The sequence below is a fragment of the Chlamydotis macqueenii genome, chromosome Z (genome assembly GCF_036417535.1).
Source record: "Chlamydotis macqueenii isolate bChlMac1 chromosome Z, bChlMac1.mat, whole genome shotgun sequence".
Lineage (NCBI taxonomy): Eukaryota > Metazoa > Chordata > Aves > Otidiformes > Otididae > Chlamydotis > Chlamydotis macqueenii.
In genome coordinates, this window is record NC_141593.1 from 42,958,354 (window position 1) to 42,986,052 (window position 27,699).

The following is a 27,699-nucleotide window of genomic DNA, read 5'->3' on the forward strand; positions in this document are numbered from 1 at the left end:
CATGTGATTGCTTACTGTAATACTTGTTGTAGTCTGGGTTGGATTTTCAGTTCCAGGAGTATACACTTGTATTAGTTTGTCAACTTTGGATAATTTAAGCAAGTATGTTTTTCAAAAGCTAACTTATCACCCTGTATGAAGTAAAACTTCCTTATATTCCTTTCAGAATATCTACTACTCCTAACTTTTTTAATATGTCATGAATACAGTACAAAATTAGCGTGATGCTTCTTCCTCTCCCCGCTTGATAGTAGCTCTCACATTTTTCCTGTCTATAACCTTCCTGTCAGTGCAATTCTGCTTCTGCAATGCTTTCTTTCTGTTCTGTAATCTGTCCAGATTAAATCAGGCCAGTGTTCCACCCCTCCTCACCCTCCATGAGATAGGAGCATTTTTGGGAGAGAGGCTGCTGTATATGACTGTGTCTGCCCACTAAAGTTCACTGAATGGAAGCAGATATTGCTTCTGACAACGTGCATTAATATTTCATAAGTTGAACAAACTATTTGCATTGCGTGTTAGCTAACTGTTTTGCCTAGTTAACAGTCCCTATATAGTTTCAGTTGGAGACGTATTTTTTTCATTTTCCCAAACTACTATGTGAGTCTTTCAAGTTGAAGAAGTGCTATTTGGGGTATCACAAAAGTAACACATTTATTAGTTAGAAGATTGAAGAAGAAAAGATGACACATTAGTGATGTCTCTGTAAACTGAGTATACTACTTGCAGTAAAGTTTTGTAATTCTCAAAATCAGTATGATATTATATGAAGCTATTGAAAAGGCAAAAGATTGTTGTTTTGTTTACGTGCTCAGACTTAAATATGTAATCCCTTTCTTTTAAAGTTCTAATATTCACATTTTGCCTTGGGACCTACTCCCCTGACATTCTTTGTTCTTACAAAACATTTTCAAACAAAACAGAAATAAAGCTGAAAGCTTATTAAATAATCTGTCCTCAGAATCCATCCTAAGTAACCATTTTCCCTTCGGTTTATAACATAGCGTTGTTCCTGGGACTTGTGTCCTTTTATGACTATAAGAAGAGATGATGATCTTATAGTCACAGATTCAATCACAGACAGGATTTTGTGTAACTTAGTTTTTCTAGAATTTAGAGAGAAACTAAAAATCAACATTTCAGCCCTGTATGGGAAGTTCATAACACAAACCCAGAAGAAACACTGATTTCTTGTTAGTAAGCAAGTGTAACAACACAAGCAGAGATGAGGAAAAGCATCTCTGGTTTCTGATCACTGTAGAAGCTGCAGCGCACAGACGTCAAGCCATTGCAGCTGCCCTTTTGGTGGCTGCCAGTAGATATTAACGTTCATAATCTCAGAGCAACAACGTCTGTTGCCTGTTCACTATTGATTTTTGTCTCCTGGTTCACCAAGAGGTTTACAGTATTGCATGCAGCCTCCTAAATGTTTTTCTGCATTGTCAATCAACTGTTTCTCAGAGGTGAGTGACTGATTGTAGAAGTTTTCCCTTCATTCCCCCACAGGAAATATTACATCAGCCAGCAAAGTATTCAAGGTGAAGATTCGTATGCAGAAATATGTGTGCAGTTCATTAATTATTGCAATGGCAAGGTCCTCACAACACTGAATGCAAAACAGTTGCATATCAAAAACTTTATTGACATAGGTGTTTGGAGGTTTTTATCTCAACTACCTTGCGTCAGGAAACTGGCCTACAAAGAAAATGTAGAAAACATATAATTTCTGAAACTTTTAAAATCAAGTCCTTCCTTGAAAGATTCAGCAGTAATACACAAGCATGAGATATCCTTGAACAGCCTTACCTTATTACAGTTTTTTGCTATATTTAGAGAAATTTGGCATATTTTCATATTTCTATGTCTGTCTTAGTGGCAAATGTCTCCTTGATCTGAAAATAATTTTTGAAATTCCCACCGTGTTAACTCTTTCATCGTCTTGCAAGGAACGCTGTGCATATTACATATGAAGTGGAAGACACTATCTCCTCCACATCTAACTTGAAACTGTAATAGTTTTTTTCTCCTGTCACACAAATAATTGAGTTAGTCACAATTTTATAGTACTTTTTTCCTATCCAGCTGCAGCAACTAATCTTTTACATGTTAGCTGCACTAAGCTATTTCCAGTGAGCTCTACTGAAGCCATCATTTCATCAGACTTCACTAGAAAACACAGATGCCTCTGTTGCACAGTGGTAGTTATTTCCTTTCCTCAGGCACCTTACTTCAAGCACCATTTCCTTTCCATTTACACTTACTTGGTTCCCATTCTGCTGACCTGGTGGTGACTTCAAATGGATAATCTCTGTCTCTTCTATTTTGTTTTTCTTTCCACTTTATTATGTCTTCATTTAGACTGCAAACCTACAAAATACACTCACTGTATGGTGCTTTGTAGACCGTTGGTTACGTTTTCTGGGTGCAACGGCAAAGAATAAGAAAGTTTCTTGTAAATTAATAGTACTTCCTTAGAATGCTCAAAAGTAATGCAAATGGCCTTGCCTTTTAAAATAACTTAACAGCAATAGCTGACTCTTTTCACTGAGAAGTTGTGGAGGGAGTTAGGTATTCATACTTCTCTCTGAAAAAAAGCATACCTTCATCTCTGAATTAGAAATCTTAATTTAAGACCATTAGCTCTCGTAGCATAGTGCTGAGTGATGAATATGTTTTTAAAATTCAGAAAAGGAGAAGAAGAAAGCATTGAAAGGTTTAGCTCAGAAAGAGAGAAGTGGCATTAACTTACAAATGAATGTGCATTGAATACTAGATTTTATACTTTTTAAAAAAAGTTAGTTCCTGTATACTTTATTTAAAATTTAGTCTTGTGCATCCCAATGTCTCAGAAAGAGTTGCCACCTTACTGGCACCTTCTTAATGTTAATGAAAACACAATAGAGCAAGGAGGGGATGATAGATCCATGTATAAAAGTTCTGATGATGTCATGAGTTGCTCATTGAAGAGTAAATAAGAGCAAATAATGATGAACTCTTTAAATTCCTCTTCTGTCTTATTGAGGAGTTAATTTAACTTGTTACATTTATAATAGCTTGGCTTACAGAAAAGCTTAAAGTCTGCACAGAGTTTCTTTAGTTTTTAGTTGTCTTTTAATAGAAATAACTCAGAGGTTTTTGCTAATTTCACCTGTAAGTCATAGTGAAGTTGTTCTCGAGTGACCTTGTACTGAATTTTGAGAGGAGGATTGACTCTTTGGTGCTTGTTGGGATGTAACAGCAGATAGGCAATCTCTGCACTGCTAATTTGTAGATGTTGTGTCACCTTTTGACTTCAAAATCCTGAATTGTAGGCCCACAGGTAGATGCACAGAGGACATGTAGCCAGGTAAGAATGAAGGCTTGACAGGGCTGAAAAGAAAGGAGCTAGAGCCAGTGTAACTCTGCAAGGCACCAGGCCCATCTCGCAGAGAGAGACAGCACTTGGCTTCTGGGCTCTGCAGTCCCTGAGCAAAATTTATGGCACCCTCATATGCTAAACCTGAATGGTCTTCATACATTAAATTTGAATGTCTGAGGTGGGATCAAAATATTAAGGCGCTCTGCTGGGGTAGTGTTGGTAATCGTGTGCATTATCCAGAGTCTGGGCACATAGGGAACTTCAGTGGTGAAGACGTGTGTAACAGCCGTGTTTGGGTGCAGGAAAGATTCACAGGAATGTTGGGTCTGCCTCTTAGTGGAACTTCTTTGTTTAAATCTTGGTCCTGGTTTTGGTGCCTGTATTCTTCTGGCTGGCCGTTCTGAGGCCAATGCTTCTTGTTCAATATAATTGAAGAGTTTAGGTACACTAAAGAGAGGATTTCATTACAGTTGGTGCCCTTAACAGAAGCAGGACAAATGAAAATGACAAGGCTTAGTGGTGTAGTAGCATGCCTTGATTTTTCTGGTAGCTAGATTAAAAAAAAACCTAAGTACAGTGTTGGTTAGTGGGTAGGTAATGTAATGAGCTAGCAGCCGTGTTCTACTCTTTCAAAATATTTGGTACCCTTTATACCTATGAGGAGTGGGTTGTTAAGTACACATGATAAAGGCTATGAAATGAAGTGGATGTAAAACCCCTTAACCTTAAGTAAAACAGAAGTAGCAATATTTTAGCCTAGTCTTGGGCTGACAACTTCTGTTTTGAAGTAATGAAAGAAGTCATACAAGAGACAATTGACCACAGAATCCTTAAGGAAAACATTTCCTTTGCAAGTTGACAGAAGAAATTTTTGGATTAAAGAAGAATTCAGATCATTTATCAAATTGAATCTGCTTTAAAAAAATAGAATAAATTGATACTGGAATTCTTTTTTTAACTTTGCCAGTGTATGTTGTTTTGAAATCTAAGCAAGGTAAATTAAAGCTTGTAAGCTTCAACTTACTATGTTAAGTTTCTTCAAACAAGGGATTTGGGCTTACATTTGGGGATTTGTGGTTTTTAACTTCATTAGAAATCCTTAGATAATAATTAATGATCATCTAAGTGCTATTACAGTATGAGCAATGTGATCAACATGGCACGTGACTGAGTCGTTACAAGGTGATCACACTGAGTTTGAAGGTTAATTGGTTTTAAGTTTCTTGTGTAGGTTCCCGTAATTACTTCCTCTGAGATCTGGTGATCAGTTCCATTTCATAGTTAAGAAAGCATGGCAACTTGCAGAAGCATTATCCAGAAATCCTTTTTCCCCAAGTGTGGTGTATTTTCTTTCCCAGAGGGAGGTATGTGGGTTGCAAACACATCTGTCAGCCTTCCTACAGAAAGGCTGGGAAATGCTTTTACTGCCTTTTCATTTTATAAGAAAGAATGCAGTTGACTCAAAGCTTTATTTCACTTGTACCAGTTAGGGAAAGCTAACACTTCTACCTAGAAAAACTGGGGAACCAACACGTGCCAGCTTTGCTCTTAGTGAAAATGTTTATACAAAATATTTCTAAAAACATGTACTCTGCTACTCGAAAACAACATAAAATGTAGTCATCTTATAAAAGTGAAAACCGATTTACTCAGCCCTTATGGCCTTCTATGTTATAACATGGTCAAACATGTAACATGTCGCTTAGGATTAAGATGTGACCTCCATCAATCACAATTTCTTATTTTATTAAGCAAAATATTTGAGCAACCTATTATGACTTTAAAATTGTGACTTAGTTTAAAAGTTAAGCAGAAGAAGTTAAAACAGAAAAGTTTTATACAGGAACATTAAAGAATGCTATAAAGGAGATGAGTATGTGAAAGTGAACATAGAGGCTTTGCAGCTATAAAGGAATTTAGCTGTGACTTGATTGTAACCAAGTTCCTCAGTTAATCTGAAGGGTGGCAGTAACCTATTAGACGCTGGCTGCGTGGGCCCCTCTGCCGAGCCACGAAGGCAGGCTGGGAGTGAGTTTACATGGCTCTTGAAACTCACGCAAGCCAGATTTCAACAGGGTATTAATGCACCAGCAACCCCAAAGCTAACTTAGAAACAGGGCTAGCGCATTGTGATGGAGGTTCAACCAGTGTACTTCTTGGGAGTAGCTGACATTCAAAAAGATTGGTTGTAGGAACTCATGTGTGGAGTTGTCTGCTCGTCCTCCTTTAGATTAAGACTGCCTCTGTGTGTGAGATGGGATATGCACAAGTACGTTGGAGGAGTGGGGCTTTCTGCTTGGCTTCTGGTTCCACCTCAGAAGTTGACCATGGGATAGTAAAATGTGCAGTGTTTAATTACCGTGGAACTGTGTTATCGTAGCTGAGGCACAGGGTTAGACTTGAAAACCCAACAGCATTTTAGGAGGTTTGTGAAGACTGCAGTAGCTTACATAGCCGGGGTATTTACTGGCTTGTTCTAGCCTCTGTATTAATCTGTGCTATCTGGAAATCCAGTCAAGATCATCTAGTGATTCATGGTGTATAATCTGGTTGTGAAATCCCTGAAAGCAGACTCTGCTGATAGAGCTGGGGGCCCTATAATCCAGTCAATTAATTGCAGAACTTGTAAAGGATGTAGAGTGTGGACCTGTGTTAACCCTCTATGACTTGCTTCAAGTAATTGCCTTGTGATGATACTATGGTTTTCTTTATACCTGTGGTGGTACAGCTTAATATCAGACCTGCCAGAGTCAGCAGGGAGGTAGGGAATAAGCAATCTTTTGACGAGCCTGAAGAGGAAGCGAAGAAACACAGCCTGCGTTACTGAGCTCCTGTGGGGATGTGGGTTACTGCCCTTCACGTACGAGAAGGGCCCCTGGAGGCTGCCTGAAGCAGAGGGACTTTTCTGGGAAGCCATGATTTTCTGAGCTTCCAGATTGTCTCATGTGTGCTAGTTTAACATTTTACTCATCGTTGCTATAAAACCCTGTTTCTCTGATGCCTTATGTCCCTGCCGGTAAAAGTAAGCAGCTGCAGAAGCCAACTGGGCACAGTGCTTGCCAGCAATGGCAGGGCCCAAAGGGAGAACGTGCCCCCTTGGGAGATGGGGTACTGGGCTCTCCCTCTGCAGCTGGGCAGTTCCCACCAGGAGAAGTCACCATGGCCCGCTCTGAGGTGAACCCGCAGAGGATCTCACCCTAAGCATAAGGGTGGGGTGTGAAACTAAAGGGGCACACTAAAATCCTGTAGACCAGAGGTGCTTCTGGAACAAAGCTTTGAGTGTGTTAGAGCCAGTCCTTTCCACTCACCTACTCCTTAAGCCAGGGCTGCCGAGTCACTTAGGGCGACAGTACTTAAGCATCTAAAGAAGCACACAGCACTTTGGAAAAGTATACCACTTTTGCGCCTTAACTTCCAATTTTTTTAAAAAAGTAATTTTTTTTTTTGAAAGTAATTTTTTTTTAACCTGTTAGCTTCTCTAGACCTCCATTTCAAGACATGTAAGCACTAGGTGAGTTACTTGTGAAATACAGGTAACATTTTATTTCACACTATTACAAAGCCTATGATAGAATCATAAAAGAAATGTCACTACAACTAACCTGTGGCAAAGACGGAGGATAGTACTCAGCAGTGCTAGAGAAGAGCTATGCGTGATCTCTTGTAGTGGTCACAAATGTGACATCCTTGAGATGCATAAAAACATCGAACTTCTAATTTCCTGTGGTCTAAACTTTCAGCATATGAAATTGCACAATACAGAATGATTGCAAATAAGAAGAAGCTGAAGATGAAGTGACTTTCCATGTTACACAAATACAGTTGTTTCTTTGTTAGATATCTCGAAAATAAGTAAACCTTGGCAATTAAACTTTTCTTCTGGATCTAAAAGGACTGTGTATAATCAATGCTGCTGTTCATAGATGACTAGTAAGTTTCAAAGAGACTGCGTATCTTTAAAATGCCAACAGGAATAAGAGCAAGCCATAACAGCCATAAAACATACCCATAGCTGTGTGACACTGCCACGGTCTGGTTTGGACTGCGGAGTGGGCAGCACAGTGTTGCAGTCTGGCATGCCAAAATGCATGCTGAGTACCTCTGCTGCATTTGTGATGGCTTTAAGCATCAGACCAGATAACTGTGTGTTTGTTGCTATCTTTCAGCCTCTTCCTCAGCCGAGAGTCTGGCTCTGGCTCACCAGGCTGTCTGACGATTAGCCCAGTGCCAAATGGTGGAGTATGTAGAGGTGCAGGGTTTGCTGTGACTGCTGCCACAGGTGCCCACGGCTGAGGAAGTAGCCTCACCGAGTCTGTCTCCTCCTGCTCCAGTTCACAGCCTCCTGCCAATGGCAGCAAACATCCACTTGGAAACACATGGAACCAAGTTCCGTGTGATCTGTATGTTCCTCAGCCCAGTAACTGGAGATGAAGAGAAATGCCATCATTGTGTCACTGTCCAGTTTTCTGTTCGTCATCACAAAGTGCTGCAGAGGTATAGACCTTAGCCTGAAAACCTTTTGCTATTTCTTCAGTCAGATGCAGGGAATGAGAGAATATGCATGTGTATCTGTTTGTAAGATTTTTCTGACCAGCTTCTGTAAAATAATGAACTGTGTTTAATCTTTAAGAAATCCATTTTAATGTCTGTACAACAACAAAAAATTATTAAAGTGACCTCTCTTCTTCTTCTTCTTATATTTAGTGGCACTCCGTTTCAATAATTGCTTTCATACAGAAAATATTACAACATAAATAATACCCAAAACAATACTCTCATACTCTATCGTCTAGGCAGCTCAGTGAAAGCTCCAAGAACTCATTAAAATACACTTCTCATGCAATTTGCATTACAATAATGCAGATTAAGTCTCTTGAAAAGTAGACATGGTAAAGAAGTCAAATGTATTTCCAGAAATTTGCCCAGAGTGTGTAGCTATTGTTATATATTAATCCCATTATTGTTCATAATCAGAACTTTAAATCGTGAACAGATTTTTTTTTTCCCTACAGAAAGACAACATAAATTAGGGTGTACTTTCTGATTTTTTTTTCATATCAGTACAATGCAAAATGTAAGGGATAATATGACCATCTTTGCAGTCTCTAAGACATTTCTAGGTAATAATGCTGCTTTTAAAAACAGGAAGAAGAGTTGGCCACACTGGACAGTCATCTCAGTATATGTGCTTAAATTGAAATGAGATTGGTTGTTTTTTAAGAACACTTGTATTTCATGTTTCCTGTTTACTTAACTTCAGTGTCTCTTTTTCTGTCAACAATTATCACTCCTGCCAGACTGCTGACTGAGCAGAGAAAAGGGTCATCTTCGGTTTGTTCCTCTCCCTGAAATGCAAAAGTCTAGATGTGCATATGTACCCTCCTCACTTCTTACCTCTTTTCTTTTTGTCTGTGCAGCTAAAGCACTTGCTGGAAATAGTCTTAAAGACAGTAGTGGCTTTTCCTTGTGGGAAGGGTGTGGTACTGTTAGAGTACAAATACAACATACATGCTAAATGTAATACACTATCTCAAAGAATAGAATATCTTTTCAAAGAGTTGAATGCTTTGAGGAGTTTAGAAACTGAATAGTAGGACACCTACCAATAACTATTTCAAAGTAAGATTTAATTTTTCTTATTTTTCAATGGGTAGGTGGAAATCTGATGCTTTACTGGTAGTATGAGCTAATTAATGTTTTGTTTTCTAGATGTCCCATTACATTAGTGTGCTTTGAGTATCCTGACTCCACATTGAGTTTGTTCTTTTAGATGTGCATACAGAGAGTAGGTGGTTTTTACTTCATTCAAATTTAGGTAGTCAGCCATGTTTGTTTGCTTTTTTTAAACTTTTTCTGTTTGAAAATAAGACTCTCTTTATTGTATTCTTTTTGGGGGGAGGAAGGGTAGTTACTAACTATTGTGGGTATTGAATTAAGTAATTTTCATCATCTTTTTTTTTGTTATTGACAACATCTAAAGCATCTGGATCCTTTTCAAGGCTGGTCTGAGAATAGCTATGCTAAAAGGAACCTGATGGTTAAATCAAGCTCATCAGTAACTCTGCTTCTGCTCTCCCAGTGTTGCAGGTGGAGAGCTCTTCGACTTCTTAGCTGAGAAGGAATCGCTCACGGAAGAGGAAGCCACAGAATTTCTCAAACAGATACTTAATGGTGTTCAGTATCTCCACTCTCTGCAAATTGCCCACTTTGATCTTAAGGTGTGTTGAGCAGATAAAACTTCAACAACTGTAAGCAACATCCATTAAATTCCTTTGTAACACCAGCCACAAATCTGCCATCATGCAGATCTTGGCCGTGGTTTTGGTTTTTTTGCTGGCTTACGTAGACAGGAGAAAGCTCAGCCATTGAAAAGAAATTACTGAACTGTAAATAGATCCCATCTGTTTTTAATGTAAGATTCTTAATGGAAAACTGCAGCTTCTGACAAAACTAAACCATTCTGAGGAAGCAATCGTGAAATAAAAATGATTATTATGATTTTATGGAATGTGAATGGGATCTGGATGAAACATTGTGAACAGGATGCCTTTTTCAACTTTTTTTTTGCTGTTGTATACATTTTATGTTTACATGAATGTTGTTCATAGTAAATTGACACAGAAGAGATTTAAGTACAAAGATTCTTGTGGAGGAGACAAAGCAAGGACTTGTGCAAGGCATTTGACACTGTCCCACACGACATCCTTCTCTCTAAACTAGAGAGGCATGGGTTCGATGGATGGACCACTCGGTGGATAAGGAGTTGGCTGGATGGCCGCACTCAGAGAGTGGTGGTCAACGGCTCAATGTCCAAGTGGAGACCGGTCACCAGTGGCGTCCCTCAGGGGTCCGTGTTGGGCCCGGCCCTGTTCAACATCTTTGTCGGCGACATGGACAGTGGGATAGAGTGCACCCTCAGCAAGTTTGCCGATGACACCAAGCTGTGTGGTGCCGTCGACTCGCTGGAAGGGAGGGATGCCATCCAGAGGGACCTGGACAGGCTGGAGAGGTGGGCCCGTGCCAACCTCATGAAGTTCAACCAGGCCAAGTGCAAGGTCCTGCATCTGGATCGTGGCAATCCCAGGCACTAATACAGGCTGGGCGGGGAATGGATTGAGAGCAGCCCTAAGGAGAAAGACCTGGGAGTGTTGGTAGACGAGAGGTTCAACATGAGTGGGCAATGCGCCCTTGCGGCCCAGAAGGCCAACTGCATCCTGGGCTGCATCAAGAGGAGCGTGGCCAGCAGGTCGAGGGAGGTGATTCTGCCCCTCTACTCTGCCCTGGTGAGACCCCACCTGGAGTACTGTGTCCAGTTCTGGAGTCCCCAACACAAGAAGGGCATGGACCAGTTGGAAAGGGTCCAGAGGAGGGCTACAAAGATGATCAGAGGGCTGGAGCACCTTTCCTATGAGGACAGGCTGAGAGAGTTGGGGCTGTTCAGCCTGGAGAAGAGGAGGCTCCGGGGAGACCTGATAGCGGTCTTCCAGTACCTCAAGGGGGCCTACAGGAAAGATGGGGAGAAGCTGTTCAGTAGGGCCTGTTGTGATAGAACAAGGGGTAATGGGTTTAAATTAGAAGGAGATAGGTTTAGATTAGATATGAGAAAAAAATTTTTTACAATGAGAGTTGTAGAGCAGTGGAACAGGTTGCCCAGAGAGGTGGTGGATGCCCCATCCCTGGAATCGTTCAAGGCCAGGCTGGATGAGGCTCTGAGCAACCTGATCTAGTCAGGGATGTCCCTGCTTCTTGCAGGGGGGTTGGACTAGATGACCGTTGAAGGTCCCTTCCAACTCTAACTATTCTATGATTCTATGATTTCCTTCTTTTTTTTTGCTTTTGGGGCTTCTTCGTTTTTAGAAAAACTGTTAATTGCATCCTTTTGGTAATGAAAAGAGAGCTTTTGCGTCTGAACTCAGTTATTGCTTTTTAATGTTTCGATTTCAGAATCTTTTCCTCTATGATTTTTTTCAAAGATAGGCAGCTGAACATTCCCTGAAGTTTTCTGAAGTCAGCAGCTACTTCTATAATAGAAAAAGAAGCATAGTTATTGTATTGCATTATAGTTCTGAAAGGCATACTGTGTTCTGGGGATGAGGTAGGGAAGGGAATGGTTTTCATTATAAGCATACCTTTTCCAGTCTCATCCTCATTACCTACAGTAATATATTTGGTCTTTGTATGACATTCAGCAAGAAAAAATAATTGTGAATCTAGTAAGAAATATGTCTTACAATATGAAATACGAATTTTTGCCATGTGCTTGTAATAAGACAAAGCATCCTTACACCAGATACCAACAATATGTGAATTGAAGTGTGCAGCAAGAATTAAGTATACAGAAAAATAAAATTTTGCTATAGAAATGTAAGGAGGGAAGGAATAAAATTACATTTGCACATACCAGCCCGTGTAATCGGGGAAGAGAGGTAAAAGAAGAATGATAATGAAAAGCTGACCTTAATGACTCCGGAAGTCCTTAACAATGACAGCAGGATGGATGTAACTCCAGAAACTCTTCAAAACACACCAGCTTTTGGGCATGACAGTATATGGAGACTAAGTAGCTGATTCTGTATGGTACTTAAAATGATGGAGTGCAGAAGCAGGCTCCTTTGATGATAATCTTGGCATCTTCTAACTTTGTTCTGGTTTTGTAATTTTTTGTTGTAAAATAATCCAAAGTCAATATTTTAAAATATAGCTGCAAGAGACATGAGAATCTGCTCTTAATCCTTTTTTGTAAGTATGTTGAGCCTTAAATCTGGGAGCTGGACCACCCCTAAAGTTTCTCTTGAAGATCCAAAGGCAACAAGATATACCTCCCTGACTGCTTGTGCAGTGTGAAAGAAACCTCTTTCAGGGACTAATGTTAACCAAGCCCAAATACTACTTTATAGACTACGTTTCTTGTACGCTTCCAGCAGTGCTCAGATAGCACAGGGGCTGTGGTCTTTCCTGAAGACAGCGTGTTTCACTTAGGGTCAGTCAACATGAAAACTGCAGCTGTTGTATCTACAAGAGGTAAAATTTTGGCCCTGTGGAAATCATAGCACTCTATCATCAACATGAAATCCTAATTTACTCTAGTTAATTTTTAGCATATGTTAGATTGTAATAGGAAAATATGGGATTTTTGTGCTGAAGACGCAATTCAAGAGGCTGAAAGAGGCAAAGAGAAGTGTTCAGTGCTGAAGAATGCTGCTATGTATCAGACATTTTGTACCTAAGTATAATCTCTCTTTCTTTCTCCTTTCCTTCTTCTCAAAGCCTGAAAACATAATGTTGTTGGACAGGAATGTACCAAAGCCTCGGATCAAGATTATTGACTTTGGTTTAGCACACAAAATTGACTTTGGAAATGAATTCAAAAATATATTTGGAACACCAGAGTTTGTTGGTAAGAAAACTGTTGTTTCTTCAAACTATTCTTTCTCAGTCTTTGAAACAGTATATGTGGCTTAACTTGGTTTGTCCAAGTTACAGATTATGTAATTTGTGTGTACTTCATTACATTGTTAAATTTAAACAAGCAATTTGTAGATTTGGTTACAACTTAGACTTGCATTAAGGTGTTTTTTTCTATCAGCATCTTAGCTTATTATCTCTGACATATATAGGCTCAGAGTGACATAGTTCTTTGACTAGGTACTGATTTTTCTGCTTTCTCCTTTAGCTCCTGAAATAGTAAATTATGAGCCTCTTGGTCTTGAAGCAGATATGTGGTAAGTTTTTGGATCTTACTTGAAATAAGTCTCTCATGATTATTCTTATGTTCTAACTTTTTTTTTTTCTCTCCTCTCTCCCTCCATCTGCTTCTCTCCCCTCTCCTGCATCTTTGTTTTTTTTTTCCCTTCACTCCAGGAGCATTGGTGTAATAACTTACATTCTGTAAGTACTGAAATCTATGGGTGGTTCTTGCAAATGCTGTTTTTTTAATTCTGATTCTGTCCTCTGGTGTTTTGGTGGTGTCTATACAAGTCAAACCATTTTGATTGCACGTCATGATTCCAATTGAATTATCATAAAAACAGTAGTATAATTATTGAAAGAATGGCCATTAATCAGCATTGAGATAGCATGAGAAGCTATCTTTGAATCTGTACGTGATTTTCCTCAGCGGCTTTGTCTTAATCTGAAATTACAGGCAAAGTGTTTTGCTTTGCTAGATTACATTGTTCTGCAAGTATATTTGCAGTCTTAAAGCAGAAAGGAAAAGTGTTCACTTTCTGGTGTTATTGGATCTCAGAGGATTGAAAGAGCAGTGTTACAACATGTAATGAGAGGAATGTTCTATCTTTCTTGCAGTCTAAGTGGTGCATCACCATTTCTTGGAGAAACCAAACAGGAAACATTAGCAAATGTTTCTGCTGTGAATTATGAATTTGAGGAAGAGTTCTTTAGTAATACCAGTGCCCTAGCTAAAGATTTTATACGAAGACTTCTAGTCAAGGATCCAAAGTGAGTTGTTTCTCTTCTGTATGCACTGTTGTAACCTATATCTCTAGTATTTAAAATTACATGATATTTTGAGAAGTTAGTTTAATAAACATATAGCAGTATGTATTTTTTACTATCTGAAACAGTTCTATCTTTTATTCTATTGAAGGAAGAGAATGACTATTCAAGATAGTTTGCTGCATCCTTGGATAAAGGTTAGCATGTAATTCATTCTCTGTTGTCCTGTTTTTAATTGTTCTTCATTTCATATTTAGCTATGCACTATGGGTATTTTACCCCATTACACTTCCCAGAGAACCAGTTAGCAGAATATTTATCCATGCCACGTCTGCTCTAGTTCACAGTTCAGCATCCTGAACTGTCTGTAGGCAGACATTCCTACACCAATACGCCAAACTAGAGATTTGACTGTGTTTTGCTGACTTTTTGGTGGGGTGATCTAAAACAATTGAATTATGTTGAACATGTTGAAATGATCTTTTAAACTGCTGAAGCAAGCATTGACCAAGTTTGTCTCTCAAGGACCAAGGTCTCCACTCCTGCAGCAAGACATGTTGTTTTGTACCATGTTATATTCCTTTTTATCTAAATTTTCCGAGCATTCTTGTCCCACCCCACTGGTCATACTCAGTTTTCCTCCTTCCCATCGCTACCTTTCGTTGGACTTCTCCATAGAAAAGACTTCAGGTATGGGATCATATAATGCAAAATTTGGTATACTACACTGGTAACTGGTGCTTAGTATTAGCACATGAGAAAGTTCAAAGGATGCAGCTTTAGAGCTTGCTGCACAGGTAGGTGGGATGTGATTTTTTGAGGTCCCAGCAGCATTCAACTGATTACACTGAGACTGGAACAAAGTTTAACTGCATTTAAAATCAGCCAGGAAATCTTCCCAAAAGAGAAGATTTATCTAGGAAATTACATTTGATGCCTCCATCACAGAGGAAGGTGAAGGATAAAGCTGAATGTTCTGTTGGCTGTTGGCTTTTTTTGTTTAAAACGAAAAAGCAAATTTTAGTATTGCTTTAAATATTCTTAATTCTCAATTTCCTTTAGGGCATTTTCTCAAGAAATTCCCTCTGCATTCTCCACTCAGCTATTGATTTTAAAATAATGCGCTTATGATTACTTTGTTATTACAGTGTGATTACAATAATGTAAGTGGAAGTCATCCCTGAAGAACAGTGTCTTACATATAGGAAGGTGCTTTATGAGAGTTCTGATTGTAACTGTGGGATATTTTACAACAGTTTTATTTTCCTTTTGCGCATAGCCTAAAGACACCCAACAAGCGCTTAGTAGAAAAGCATCTGCAGTAAATATGGAGAAATTCAAAAAGTTTGCAGCACGGCGAAAGTGGAAAGTAAGTCGTTAAATAAATCTTTAAAATGTTGGTGACGTAGAAATGCAGTAGCATTACCTGTTCCAGGGAAACATCAGTGCCTTTAAGAGTGAGGAAGAAGGAAGAAGAAACCCATTCCTCTGCCATTTGGAATAAATTAGGTGCTGGGTATGGTGGTATAGGAAAAGATGTCTTTGTTAATGATCTTCATACAATTGCCTGTCTGTGGATTTTTTGTTTTATGCATCTAGCTATATCCTGTCATCATCTGTCTTGGAATTTTTTCAGAAAAGAGACACTTCTAAGTGTTTTTGTGACAGTAATCCCAGTGAATCAAACATGCCTTAAGCAGGCCTCGCAGAATTAATTACTCCGGTAGTTATGCCAATGCTCAACAGAATAGGAAGGAAAAACTAGTCTGTTTCGTGAATGATTTTTAGTCTGAGACTGGCAACCTATTTAGAAGGTTGGTATCACTTATTTGTTCCAGAAGTGGGGCAAGGTATTAACGTTGATCTGTGCAAGGAGCAGTTCATCAAGACAGTTATCCTTCCTCTTTCAGAGTGCCACTGGGGAATTCGCACTGATACTAAGCAAGGGCAGGACTGTTGTATGAGAAATCTGTTTATCATGAGGAGAGATGAAACATGAGACAACAGAGGTCACTATTATTAGAAAAGGAGTTTTATTCATTGCCGCAGAGACCAAGAAATAGGACAATTTTGCTAAGCTGTAGACCAAAGGCACAAAATATCCAACTATGCAGTACAATTTTTTTTTATGCAGTTTAGCGTCTGTGTTAGGTGAGCATCCATGGTATTTATAAAATTTAAGTGCTAGTCCTTAGTACTTAAGTCTAAATACTAGTAGTTAGAATAAAACGGTGCATCTAGGAATACCTTGAACTGTTTTGTAATATGGCGTTTAAAGGAATGCTGTTATCTAATTGATGCTCAGTTTAGGTTTTCTGTGTGTACATACTTTAAAATATGTACATTTAAATGTTTTTAATGTGAACAAGATGATGTAATACATTTTTTTTTAATTTTGCTTGGCTTTGTTTTTGAACAGCTTGGTGAAATAGTAGCAATCTAAAAATACTATGTAGCTTTGCTTAGTGCGTATGAATAACCTATTTGGACTGTAAATGTCAAAAGAAATTGAAGGGTCAAATGCAATATAAAAAGGAGGTGGAGAGCGTTGAAGTCAAACTCCAGTTTGTTCTGCTAATATGACAGTATTCCTTTAAAATCTCTGCAATAGCGTCTTATCACAAGTATTCTGTTTTCATTTTTTTTAAATATAGCTTTTTTCTTCTTATTTTTAAAAAGCAATCAGTGCGTTTAATATCCTTGTGCCAAAGATTATCAAGATCTTTCTTGTCCAGGAGTAACATGAGTGTCGCCAGGAGCGATGATACTCTGGTAAGTGTGTACTTATATGCTTAGAATGCTTTACTACATCTGAAACTTTAAATTTTCTGAAATTATTCTAACAGAAATATTTGGCTATTAAAAATGTGCATAAGAAATTAATCTCATATGTAGGAAGAAATAGATTTTAAGGCTACAGAGGTCAGTTGTCTATAGTCTGATTTTCTGCATGACACAAACCTTGAAATTAATTTACCAATTACCATGGTGAGGCTGATAGCTAGTGACAGAAATTAATCTATTTTGGTTTTGAAATTTCATTCAGAAGGACTTTTTGTACTGTAGCAACTGTAATGTGAAAAAGTTTCATCTAAGCTTTTAATGGCACAATGTAAAGTAAAATAATATTGCGTTTTTTAACAGAATATTCAAAATCATTGAGACTGTCTTAACTCAAATAAATGCTGGACAGCAGCATCACAGGAAGTTATTTAAGAAGGAAATTTTAAAGTTGGCCAATATTCAATTTGTGGTATTATATAGGTCTACTAGATGTAAGTAGTCAGGAGCAATTGCTCTATGCTTTGTAATTATAAATGCTTGTAAATCCAAAAGCATTCTTATTTAGCTTGCTCCCCAATTCCCTTCACAAATTCCATGTGATCAGCAATGTATGTTAATATGTTTAGAGCTGGGTAACATCATCTTTTCTGTGCATTAATAGGATCAAACTTCAAAAATTCTACAAAGATTTTTTTATCCCTATAATCTTCCCTGTGTCCCTCCTGTGCAGCTCTGCACTCTTGTTTCCACTTTTCCTCCTCTTATCTTTCTACTTCCTCTGCTCTTTGTTCTCAGTCTTGCCCTCTTTTCCCTGCCTCCCTCACCACAGCTATCAGCATGCCTTTTAACACAGCATTTCACACCTGTGTTGCAGCAGAAAGGATTGTAGCCTAATGTTAGAGTTCTAAAAACTCTGAAACCTCAAGAGAGAGGAGGTAAGAGTGATCCAAATATTAAGCTCAGTGAATTTCAGTTCTTTGATATTTTAGTGTATGAGAGAAAAATAAAGTTACACCGTCAGAGGTATTTAGGCTCACTACTTATGTTTTAGATTTTTAACTGGTCCGTTTGAACACCTGAAAGCTTGCTCCAAAGTACCTCTCGTGTGTCATTCCTGGATGGCATGAAACTTGATACTCCAGTTTGTATTTTTGTAGCTCTTGGGTTTTTTTAATGTTCACATATGTGCATGGAATTAGTTTCATTTCATGCAAGTATTGCATCTATTGAAAGTCCTAGGTGGAAAAAGAAAATATACCTAATAAAATAAACCTTTTTGGAATCTCAGTGAGTAATGAGTTTGTGTGTGAAGAAGAGGGAAGCATATTGTACTAGAAAAAATGTGGGGGTTTTTGCTGTGAGTTTTCAAATAACATGTGTACATGTTAGCCATATGCTTCATGAAGGATTACAACTTGCAGCTGAAGCACTCTAAAAGACTGAGTATTTTACTTCTTTTTTTTTATGTCTTGGCAGCTGTTGAGATAGGTATTTTTTCCTTGAAGCTAACCATTTTTGTTCTTTCTCCTTTAATTACAAGGATGAGGAAGATTCTTTTGTGATGAAAGCTATTATTCATGCCATCAATGATGACAATGTTCCTGGATTACAGCACCTTCTGGGATCTCTGACAAATTATGATGTCAATCAACCCAACAAGGTAGTGTGGGTCTGTGTTGAGAGGCGTGGGGAACTAGCTATTACCCTGTTCAATTGAAGAATGTGGTAAAATAGATATGTAACACCTGAAATGAAAAGGAAAAGACAAGTGGATGAGAAATAATTCTGCCTTTCTTTAGGAGAAATTTTAATGTGCTCTGTGTTCAAGTCTTTTCAATCTACCTGAAAATGGAGCCCAAAATATTTTTTTTTGCCTAGGCCTTTGAAAAAGTATTAATCAATTCTGTTGTCAAGACCTGTGGTATGTCAGATATCACCCTTTGCTTTTGTTTGCAGTTGGTTCTTGTGGCAGATGATGACAGGAGCATATGCAGGAATAACCAGACTGCCAAAACTAACTTTGCAAAGCGCGATTAGGAACAGAAGTCCCATACTGCAGAAACTGTTATGTGAACGTAATGTTAGATTGTCATTCATTTTCAGAAAATAAATGACTTGCCTACTATGTTATTTGAGTATACTGATGCTATACTAACAGGACTATTGGAACTGAGACTAAGAGACCAAAATTCTGTTGCTGGCTCTGCTATTTAACCTTGGTTAAATCATCTCTGCTCTAATTGTAATTTTTTTTATTATACTGACCTTCATTATAAAATACTTTGAGAAATATTCATGAAGAGCACTATAAGTAAAGCATCTGTTATTTTACTATGACAGGGTCTTGAAACTTTCAAGAAATCAAAAAAATATTTTTGTTTTGATGGTGCAATCCCATTTAACTTTCCCATATGTTGCTGGTAGCTTGTGTCTGTGAGGTGGTGTAGCAAACACCTTAGGTAATCTGGCTTAAAATGTAGATATAAAGAAGTAGCAAAGGAGGTCATCCTTGCCAAATTGAGGTAATGAGAGCTTAGCATTAATATTCCTAATTTTAAAAGCATGCCTTTAATATGCAATCTGTCATTTAGTAAATGTGAATTCATCCAGAAAATATGGAAAATTTCTGTGCAATAAATTTCTTTGGACAAAGGGATAGATTATTTTCTATACAATATTCCTTGAAGACTTAGTTTGAAATTGGAAATCCAGAGATGCCATTCAGTGCCTGCCTTCTATTCCACTCTCTCTTCTTACTCCTTCAAAAATTAACTATATCGTATTTGCTTGTATTTCATTGTTAGCATGGAACACCTCCGCTACTGATTGCTGCTGGCTGTGGAAACATTCAGATGCTTCAGTTGCTTTTAAAGCGTGGATCCCGGATTGATGTTCAAGATAAGGTCAGGATTCTGCTTTGTCACCATTCTGTATAAGTTTTTCAGTACACTTAACAGAGGACAAGCAGTTCAGACCAAGTTGTATTGGAAGTGAAAAAATCTGGGCTGTAGAGCCTCTTTCTGTCTTCCACAGCAAAAGATAAAAGCAAACCTTTAATAATTACATTTATTACTAGTGCATATCATCTGATTTTGATCACTTTATTAGCTGAAGTAATTTGAATGATACTAATCTTAAAATACAGTTCATGCTTACAAAATTCCCTCAATTAGTTCAAATTAGTGATTGCCCTATAATGCAATGGTAAACTTTCTTTAATATGGAAAGATAAATGCACATTTTAGCAATGAGGAATATCGCAACTAAAACTCGTGTGTCATGGAGGGTATGCTTTACAAAAAGGTTTTTTTTCAAAATGTTTTACAACAATCTGGGGTTCATTTAAAGTAAACGTGAAGCACTGTCTGCTTTGCTATCTAATAGATGGTAAAGTAAGCAGCAGAAAGGTTTTTCTGTCATGACTGTTCTTTCCAAAAAACTCCCTTACAAGAAGGAACATGATTATCCTTGCAAATAGTTAGTAATCTTGTTGATCATCCTTGCATGGAGGGTTCTTTTTTGTTGTTTTTGGTATGTGGGGTTGTTGAACCAATTTGAAAGTTTTTTTAAGAAAGTAAATATGTTAATATAAGCCTGAATAGCTATTCAATGTATCTGTGTACATCTAAGTCCATATATATTTCAGCTGAGAATCTAGAATTGGGATTCAAAGTTGATCAATAACATTTGTAATCAAATATTTTTGACAGGCTGGATCTAATGCAATCTATTGGGCTTCTCGACATGGTCATGTAGAAACGCTGAAATTTCTCAATGATAATAAGTGTCCTTTAGATGTTAAGGATAAGGTAAGAAAAAAAATCTTTTCATTTTTCATAAAGAGAGCCTTTTTTTGTAACTTTATCTTAGCAAAGAGAGAAGTCTTTCAATTGGAATTATTTTCAGCTGTGCCGTAGTTCCAGGAATGTGACTGGCTTTTTTAGTGTGGTTTGATAAGCTGACATACAGGACTGTGATAACATGGCTTTAAAGTAGCTGGATGTACTGACTGTTTTCCTGACAAATGTTAACCAAGCGTGCATATTAAATGTGGTGAGTATATGGCGGGTAGGTGGGGAAGTACAAACCTAAATTAATTTTTGCTTGAATACTGGATTTCTCATTGGAACTTCTGATAAAATCATGATTGTGTTTTTCATTCCTCTTGATTGAAAATCACTTTTGTCTGACAAGTAAATTTGACTGTTATTAAGTTGAGTATAATGAAGCCTAACAATTTATAGCTGATGAGCACTTACCTTGTCTCTGACAGTGTCACTTGAGCAACATTTATCGTAGAGTCTAGTTGCTGTTAAAATCTTATACTGTAGCGATGTTTTTATACTAGCCAAAGCCTGAGTACAGAGGCAATTACACTTGTGAAACACAGTTTGCTTTGTTGAAGGAACTAGTGCAAGGCAAGGCACATTAGCAAAACTGTTATTCAACTCCTGATAGGGCTGCTAAGAAAGAGTTTACTCTCTTAATAAGAATACCATTTCTTTTTCATGTAATTTCAACAAAAGGTTGCAAATAGTTACAAGTAATGACCAAAATACACCAGGATATACCAAAGTGTTAGGCTGACTCCTTATATTTGTATATACAGGGCAGAGTGGGAGGGCATATGGAAATAGTATAAATAGAAACAAAACATCTGTTTCAACACCGGCTGCACACACAACTGCTGTGTCATATTGCTCAGAAATCCCTTTGTGGCTGTGAACTTGAACAAAGTAAGTAGGAAAAACAAGTTGTGAAAATGAAAGGCCTTTGAAGAAATTACCTGTCAGGTGGTGGTGGTGTATCTGTCATGTACAACTACAGTTAGTAATCTGGAGATCTCTGCTGACTCCGCTGTGCTGCTGGGTTACAGGAATGGAGAAGTACGCTATGCAGGGTACAGGCATTCTGGCTGTAACATGGCAGTGTGTATCTAGGGGTGACATATGAAATTACACTGTCATGCTCTTCTGTAATTGCAGTCGGGGGAGACCGCTCTACACGTTGCAGCTCGGTACGGACATGTGGATGTGGTTCAGTTTCTCTGTAGCATTGGATCCAATCCAGACTTTCAAGACAAGGTGAGTCATGGACACTGTCTGTTTTTCTTCAACAAATAAGTCTTAAGTATAAGTGGTCAAAACTCTTAGTCTTGCCTTGCAACCACTGACATGTTTGAATTTGAAAAAAATAACAGAATTATGGAGGTTTCAGTACATCTTGATAAATGAAGACTGTTCAAAAAACAGTGTGCTTAAACCAACTACTGTTATAAAACAGTTCTCGGAACAGGTTTTCTTGAAAATGAAAGCTTAAAGATGGAGAAACTCAACATCATGAAGGTTTGGGTGGTGATGTGCACTTTGTGAGTTCAGCTAAAGCTTTTTATTAGTTTTTGCCTTGACTTCAGCTTATTTTTAGCCATCATGGGACTTTTAGAAGTGTCAAACACTCATTTTTTTTAAATGAGAGGAGGGCTCAGGAGGGCTTCTTTAGAGCTCTGAGCTCTTATGAGAAAACAAGACAAGGCTTAATAGAAAAAAACCATCCATTTGACTCCGATTTGACTGTGTGTGGGAGTTCCACAAGCCTCCTCAAGTGCTGCATCCTCTAAGCCTACCTTTATATTGTTTAAACAGCAGCAGGCCAAGGGACCACTGGACATGCTGTTCAACTATTTCTTTTTCCTCAGATTTTTACAGAAACCTTGAATACGGTCCCAGTCCTTTGATATTATTAGCATCAGTTGTCTCCTCACTGATATTTGCCAGATACAGAAAGGATATCCCATTTCTTAGCATTTGATAGGAGGACTTTTTTGGCGGGTTTTAATCGTCCTTACTCTTCAGTGGGCTACTTTCAATAGCTTATTTTTGTAAAATGATTGATGTTCCACATAACTGTTACAAAGTATAAGGAGACTGAAGGTGAAAATTTTTAAGCTTCCTAGGTTCAAGCAAAAAGCAAATTAGAACTTCAGTCACAACTGAACTCAAAATGCCTACAGTTTCAAAGGCTTGTTGTGCATGTTTAAAGGACTTGGGTTTCTAAGTACTCAAGTCACTGCCTACAGTCTAAACCATTAGGATGTGGTATTTGAACAGCCTAAGCAGAGTGATCTGCCTCAAACTGCAAGTCAAGTGGGATTCACATCTCTTTGATGAGTGATCTGTTTTAAACACTGGATGAGTCCCTCAGCACACAGGATGTAGAAATAATGAATGAGGATCAGTTTTCAAGTGAGAGAACTAAGATAGTTAGCTTCAGGAGCATGGAAACATCTAAACTAAGATTGGTGACGCCTGAAGTGTTGTCAGTAGATAGTTTAATAGTGAGAAATACAGACTCTCAGAAGCCAGGTAATGATGAAAATCCAGTGCGTTACCATAATAACTTAGTATGTCAGCAGGAGTTCTCTTGCTTTGAGAACATCAGCATTAGAAATGACAACATCTTGTTGTACGGCTTACTTAGTAGACTGTCTTTTTTCTTTCATGTCATCTTCCTGTCTTTCTAAGTTAAGCTGGGGAATTGGTCCTCCTAGAATTTGATTCAGCTGTGTGGTTTTTTGTTTTTTGTTTTTTTTTTTATTTTATTTTCCATGTTGGTAGGAAGAAGAAACCCCACTGCATTGTGCTGCTTGGCACGGCTATCACTCTGCTGCCAAAGCACTCTGTGAAGCAGGTTGTAATGTGAACATTAAAAACAAAGAAGGGGAAACTCCACTTTTGACAGCATCTGCTCGGGGTTACCATGATATTGTGGAATGCTTGGCAGAACATGGGGCTGACCTTGATGCAACAGACAAGGTTAGTTTGAGTTGCTTTTGGGCAGGAATTACTTTCAGAGATCATAGATGTCACAGAGTCATATTTCTGAATTGCTTCATTTGAATGCTGCAAGCCAGCAATGTTTCAGTGACGTGGGTTTTCTGAGCGGTTCACACAGAGACTGTTGATGACTGCAGTAGTCTTTAAAGTTGCCCACTGATTATTTTTCCATGATTGGGTTTTTGCTGATTCATTATCACCTTATCAATTATCACCTTATGAGTAACACTGTGAAAAATGGCAGGAACATTGGGTTCTGTAACTGGCAACAAACTATCAACTTAAGAGAAAGAAGATGGATTTACTGTTTGCCTTTGGTTCCTGTGGGCTGGATGAATCACACCTATCTCCAGTAAGCTAAATTCTGACTATTTAAAAATATAACTCTTCTTTGATTCAGAATAATATTTTTTGCTTTCATGGTGTAATCCCAACAAATACATTTTCCTTTTTTTTTCTGAAACTTCTGGTATGCTTGTCATTTAGCTGCCTTTATTGCTGATAGTTACTAAGTAGTTATCAAAGGAAGTTCAGAAAAAAGCTTTTGCTTCTGAAATAATTGTTTTTTCCAGTCACATTGTCTCTTTAAGTTGTTCCACAGAGAAAGAAAGCTTTGTCCCTAAAGTTACCGATTACTAAGCAGATTGCATGACTTCTGCATCACTGACTTCTGTCAGTAAACAGTAGAATGGTTTACAATATTCAGCTCGTTGTTACAGTTGGTCACTCTCCCACCTCCTAGGGAAGTCATCAGTATAGAATGTGTATTTGCATTTCATCCATTCCACTGCAAAGCCCAGTGGCTTAATAGAAATTTGCTTTCATCCCATAGCTGATTTGTTCTGACAGATACTGTGCATCTCCCTGCCTCCACCCTCAAAATAAAAACAAAAAGCATTGTGCAGGTGCACCTAGTTACATGAAATGATTATGACTCTGCAAAATGCTTTGATTTTTAGCATTAATTAAATCTCACTTACATGGTGTCTTTTGATTTCAGGATGGTCATATAGCCCTACACCTTGCTGTCAGAAGATGTCAAATAGAAGTAGTTAAAACTCTCATCAGTCAAGGATGTTTTGTAGATTTCCAAGACAGACATGGCAACACTCCCTTGCATGTGGCCTGCAAAGATGGGAATGTTCCTATTGTGATGGCACTCTGTGAAGCAAGTTGTAATTTGGATGTCACTAATAAGGTAAATGGAATATGAGTACTGAAGTACTTTGTTTAATAGCTCTCCTGCTGCATTAGGTGACCTTTTCCAGTTCTCTGATATGAAAAATGTTTTTCCTTTTATTTCTTTAGTCTTTTAAAGTGGCCAAATGCAAAGCGTTAAATGACTTACCTTGCAGATTTACCTAGCTTTGTTGCAGTTGAACAGATGATTAAAGACCCATGAAGAAAGAGCCCAAGTGTGTTTTGTCACTCAACTGTAATGTTGAGGTATATGCCAACCTTCTTCCCTAGCTGTATAGCTTTACTTTCTGCAGATTAGACACTTCTAGGCACTGAAGAACAGATGAAGTGCATTGCTGCATTTCATGTAAGCAGATGTTGATTTGATGTGATTTATAGTAATTTATACACCGAATTTAAGACTGTTACATTTTTATGAAAAATCTACTTTGAGTTCTTCCAAATTATGTGAAAAGATCTGCACTGTCATCTAACAAGGAATTTAAATCGACTGCAGATTCTATTACCTTTTATAAAAATGAGTGTCATATTGGCTGGTTTATGTTTTTCTGAATTGAGTTGATTTATTAAAATAAATCCTAACCAAATATTTATCTTAGAATAATTTTCATTTATATTTTAAACAAATTATCACTGGCAGGGTACAGTAAATCTCAGAATTAAAATGCAGTTCAGAATTAAAAAACACTTTCCGAAAAGAGCGTTTAATAGCGTGTCCCTAAACTTTGAGATACTAGTGCCTCGCTTGCTTCTTCTGTTGTGGTGGTGCTGCGGTGTATGGGATAACTGAATGTGATGTTTTATGAGTTTAACATTCCGGCTTTCCTCCTAGAGAGATTTAAGAGAAAAGTAAGCTGTTTCAGGAAACTTTGGTTAGTTTGAATAGGTTAAGGTCAGCCATTGGACTATGCTGACAGGTGGCGGGGCTTACAGCTTGATATTTAGCTCTGAATATCTTTCTCTGCCCTGTTTATTCACAGGAGTCTTTATGTTGCTACCTGCAATTTGTTTGATTCAGGTGTTGCAGCTTCTTTGTTTTGTTGGGAAAATACATATTTTGGCAATAACATTTTGCTAGCTAACACTACCATTTATTACCAAAGCACTGACCTTCTCTGTGTTAGCCAGCTAAAGAAAATTGTGGGGTTTTTGGCTTGAGGGTTGTCCAGTGCAAGTACTTTTGGTTTTAATAATTAAAATCATCGGCTGCCAAGTGAAAAAACTTGCAATAATGAGCTCCCCAGTCCTGCCTCTGAGCTTAAATCTGATTGACTAGGCAATTAAATTCAGATCCACAGCTGAGAACACATTCTAGGGAAGGTGAGTTAATGCAGCACAAGGCTGGATTAGCACCTCTTTTCATAATGGAGAATGCTGAGCTAGGATCGGTGGCCAGGGTGCAAAGCATGCTGTGGAAGAAATAATCTTGAAGTGTTCAGTGGGTGTAGGATCATGGCTACAGAGCCTGTGGTTAAAGTTTGTGTCCTGTTACGCTTTAGGAATCATGTATACTAGAGTGATTTTTAGAGTGCCCTTTATCTGAAAGGGTGAGTTTGGGTCTTTTAAAATATAGAATCTTTGTTTCTACTGGTCCTCTTCAGCAGAGAGCCCTGTAATGGAAGTACATTAACATAATGACCGTCTGTCCTCAGTTCTCACATCTGGCACTGTCCCACGTGTACGTAATACTGATTAAAGGCACCGTTTGTTTTTTCCACAGACTATGTGTAGTAGAACATCATGTGCATTTATTTGCGTTGAGGTGTAGGGTTTTGAGAAGCCAGGCATCTTTTCAGGTTCCAGTTGTCAGAAATTTAGCTTTCCTTTCAAATACCTTTCTGTGAAGTAAGTTTGTGAGTTCCGTTCTGAATGTAGGGTTGAAACAGGGAGAACAGTATTGAAAGCATGGAAATGTGTGAAGTAATAGTAAGAGGAGTTACAAGCAGAAAATATATGGTAGAGATATTTATAACAGTAGCTCTGAACATGAAAGACCAGAAGTGGTTGTCATGAGGGCCTGCTGTCATTGGAGGGATGCAGGGGGGAAAGCAAAAACTGAGGAAGGAACACTTTCAGCACTTACAGCACTTCCCCTCTGTCACTGAAAGCACAAATTCCTTCAGGCTGACTTCTTGCATTCATCTTATTTATTACTTTGGGTGTAACGGGGGAGATTGCAGAGATGTAATATTCAGTAATACTTGGATTGAAATAGAATCCAGAGCTTTAAAGGTTAAGGACTTAGTGTTGCTTAACTGGTTCATATTTAATTAAGCAAAATGCAATTAAATGTATTGGGAATTAGAAAGACATTGTCAAATATAGCAAAAAAAAAACCCTAAAGGATTCCTGCACAGTTGTGGCACATTGAACTATAAAGTGTTTCCAATTTTTAAAGTAGTGAGTCTAGCCCTTGTTTTTAATTGAGCTTTAAGCAGTGACAGTTAAGCTTTTTTTCTTACAGTTTTTCCTTTGTACTTTCTCTTACAGTTTTTGCAAGATCTTTGCTGTGTATCAGTATGCATAATTGTACAATATGTTTGATTATTAGTCATAAAATTTGGAGTGAAATTCTTTGACTAACATAATGACACTTTTTTTCCCCTGTGTTAGTATGGAAGAACACCTTTACATCTGGCAGCAAACAATGGCATTCTTGATGTTGTCCGGTTCCTGTGTCTTACTGGTGCTAATGTAGAAGCTTTAACCTCTGTAAGTATTCAGAGATACTGTTATGCTTCTTGCTGCTTTTATCTGTGATAATAAGAAACAAATTAATCTCTTACAGGGGGATGGGGTACACATGACACAATGTAATTACATTTTAAAATTATGAAAGAATTATGTTAGGCTGTTGGATGTCCACAAGTTGAAAAGCATTCTCCGTTGTCCACTTGTTCCCTTCTTACAACTATGTTTGAAACTGATTAAGGTACAGCATAGCTACCACTTTATCGACACCTAAGAATTTCTTCGTCTAAGAATTACTTGTAGCATTGTGCTTTCTGTAAAAACAGTATCATTAAGATGTGTATCACTTCACATCAGGTACAGTTACCATACAAATGT

At 38.0% G+C, this 27,699-nt stretch overlaps 1 protein-coding gene across 1 annotated transcript in view; it reads left to right on the plus strand.

Annotated features, from left to right (window-relative positions):
- The window catches only part of DAPK1 (death associated protein kinase 1), a 93,725-nt gene that overhangs the window by 43,482 nt on the left and 22,544 nt on the right, over positions 1-27,699 (plus strand). The window contains exons 4-18 of the mRNA XM_086769806.1: positions 9,438-9,576; positions 12,626-12,755; positions 13,032-13,080; positions 13,220-13,246; positions 13,664-13,816; positions 13,965-14,010; positions 15,093-15,182; positions 16,493-16,585; positions 18,138-18,257; positions 19,402-19,500; positions 20,308-20,406; positions 21,583-21,681; positions 23,212-23,409; positions 24,431-24,628; positions 27,244-27,342. Coding sequence (XP_086625932.1) covers positions 9,438-9,576; positions 12,626-12,755; positions 13,032-13,080; positions 13,220-13,246; positions 13,664-13,816; positions 13,965-14,010; positions 15,093-15,182; positions 16,493-16,585; positions 18,138-18,257; positions 19,402-19,500; positions 20,308-20,406; positions 21,583-21,681; positions 23,212-23,409; positions 24,431-24,628; positions 27,244-27,342 — 1,639 coding nt within the window. The remainder of the gene's footprint in view (positions 1-9,437; positions 9,577-12,625; positions 12,756-13,031; positions 13,081-13,219; positions 13,247-13,663; positions 13,817-13,964; positions 14,011-15,092; positions 15,183-16,492; positions 16,586-18,137; positions 18,258-19,401; positions 19,501-20,307; positions 20,407-21,582; positions 21,682-23,211; positions 23,410-24,430; positions 24,629-27,243; positions 27,343-27,699) is intronic.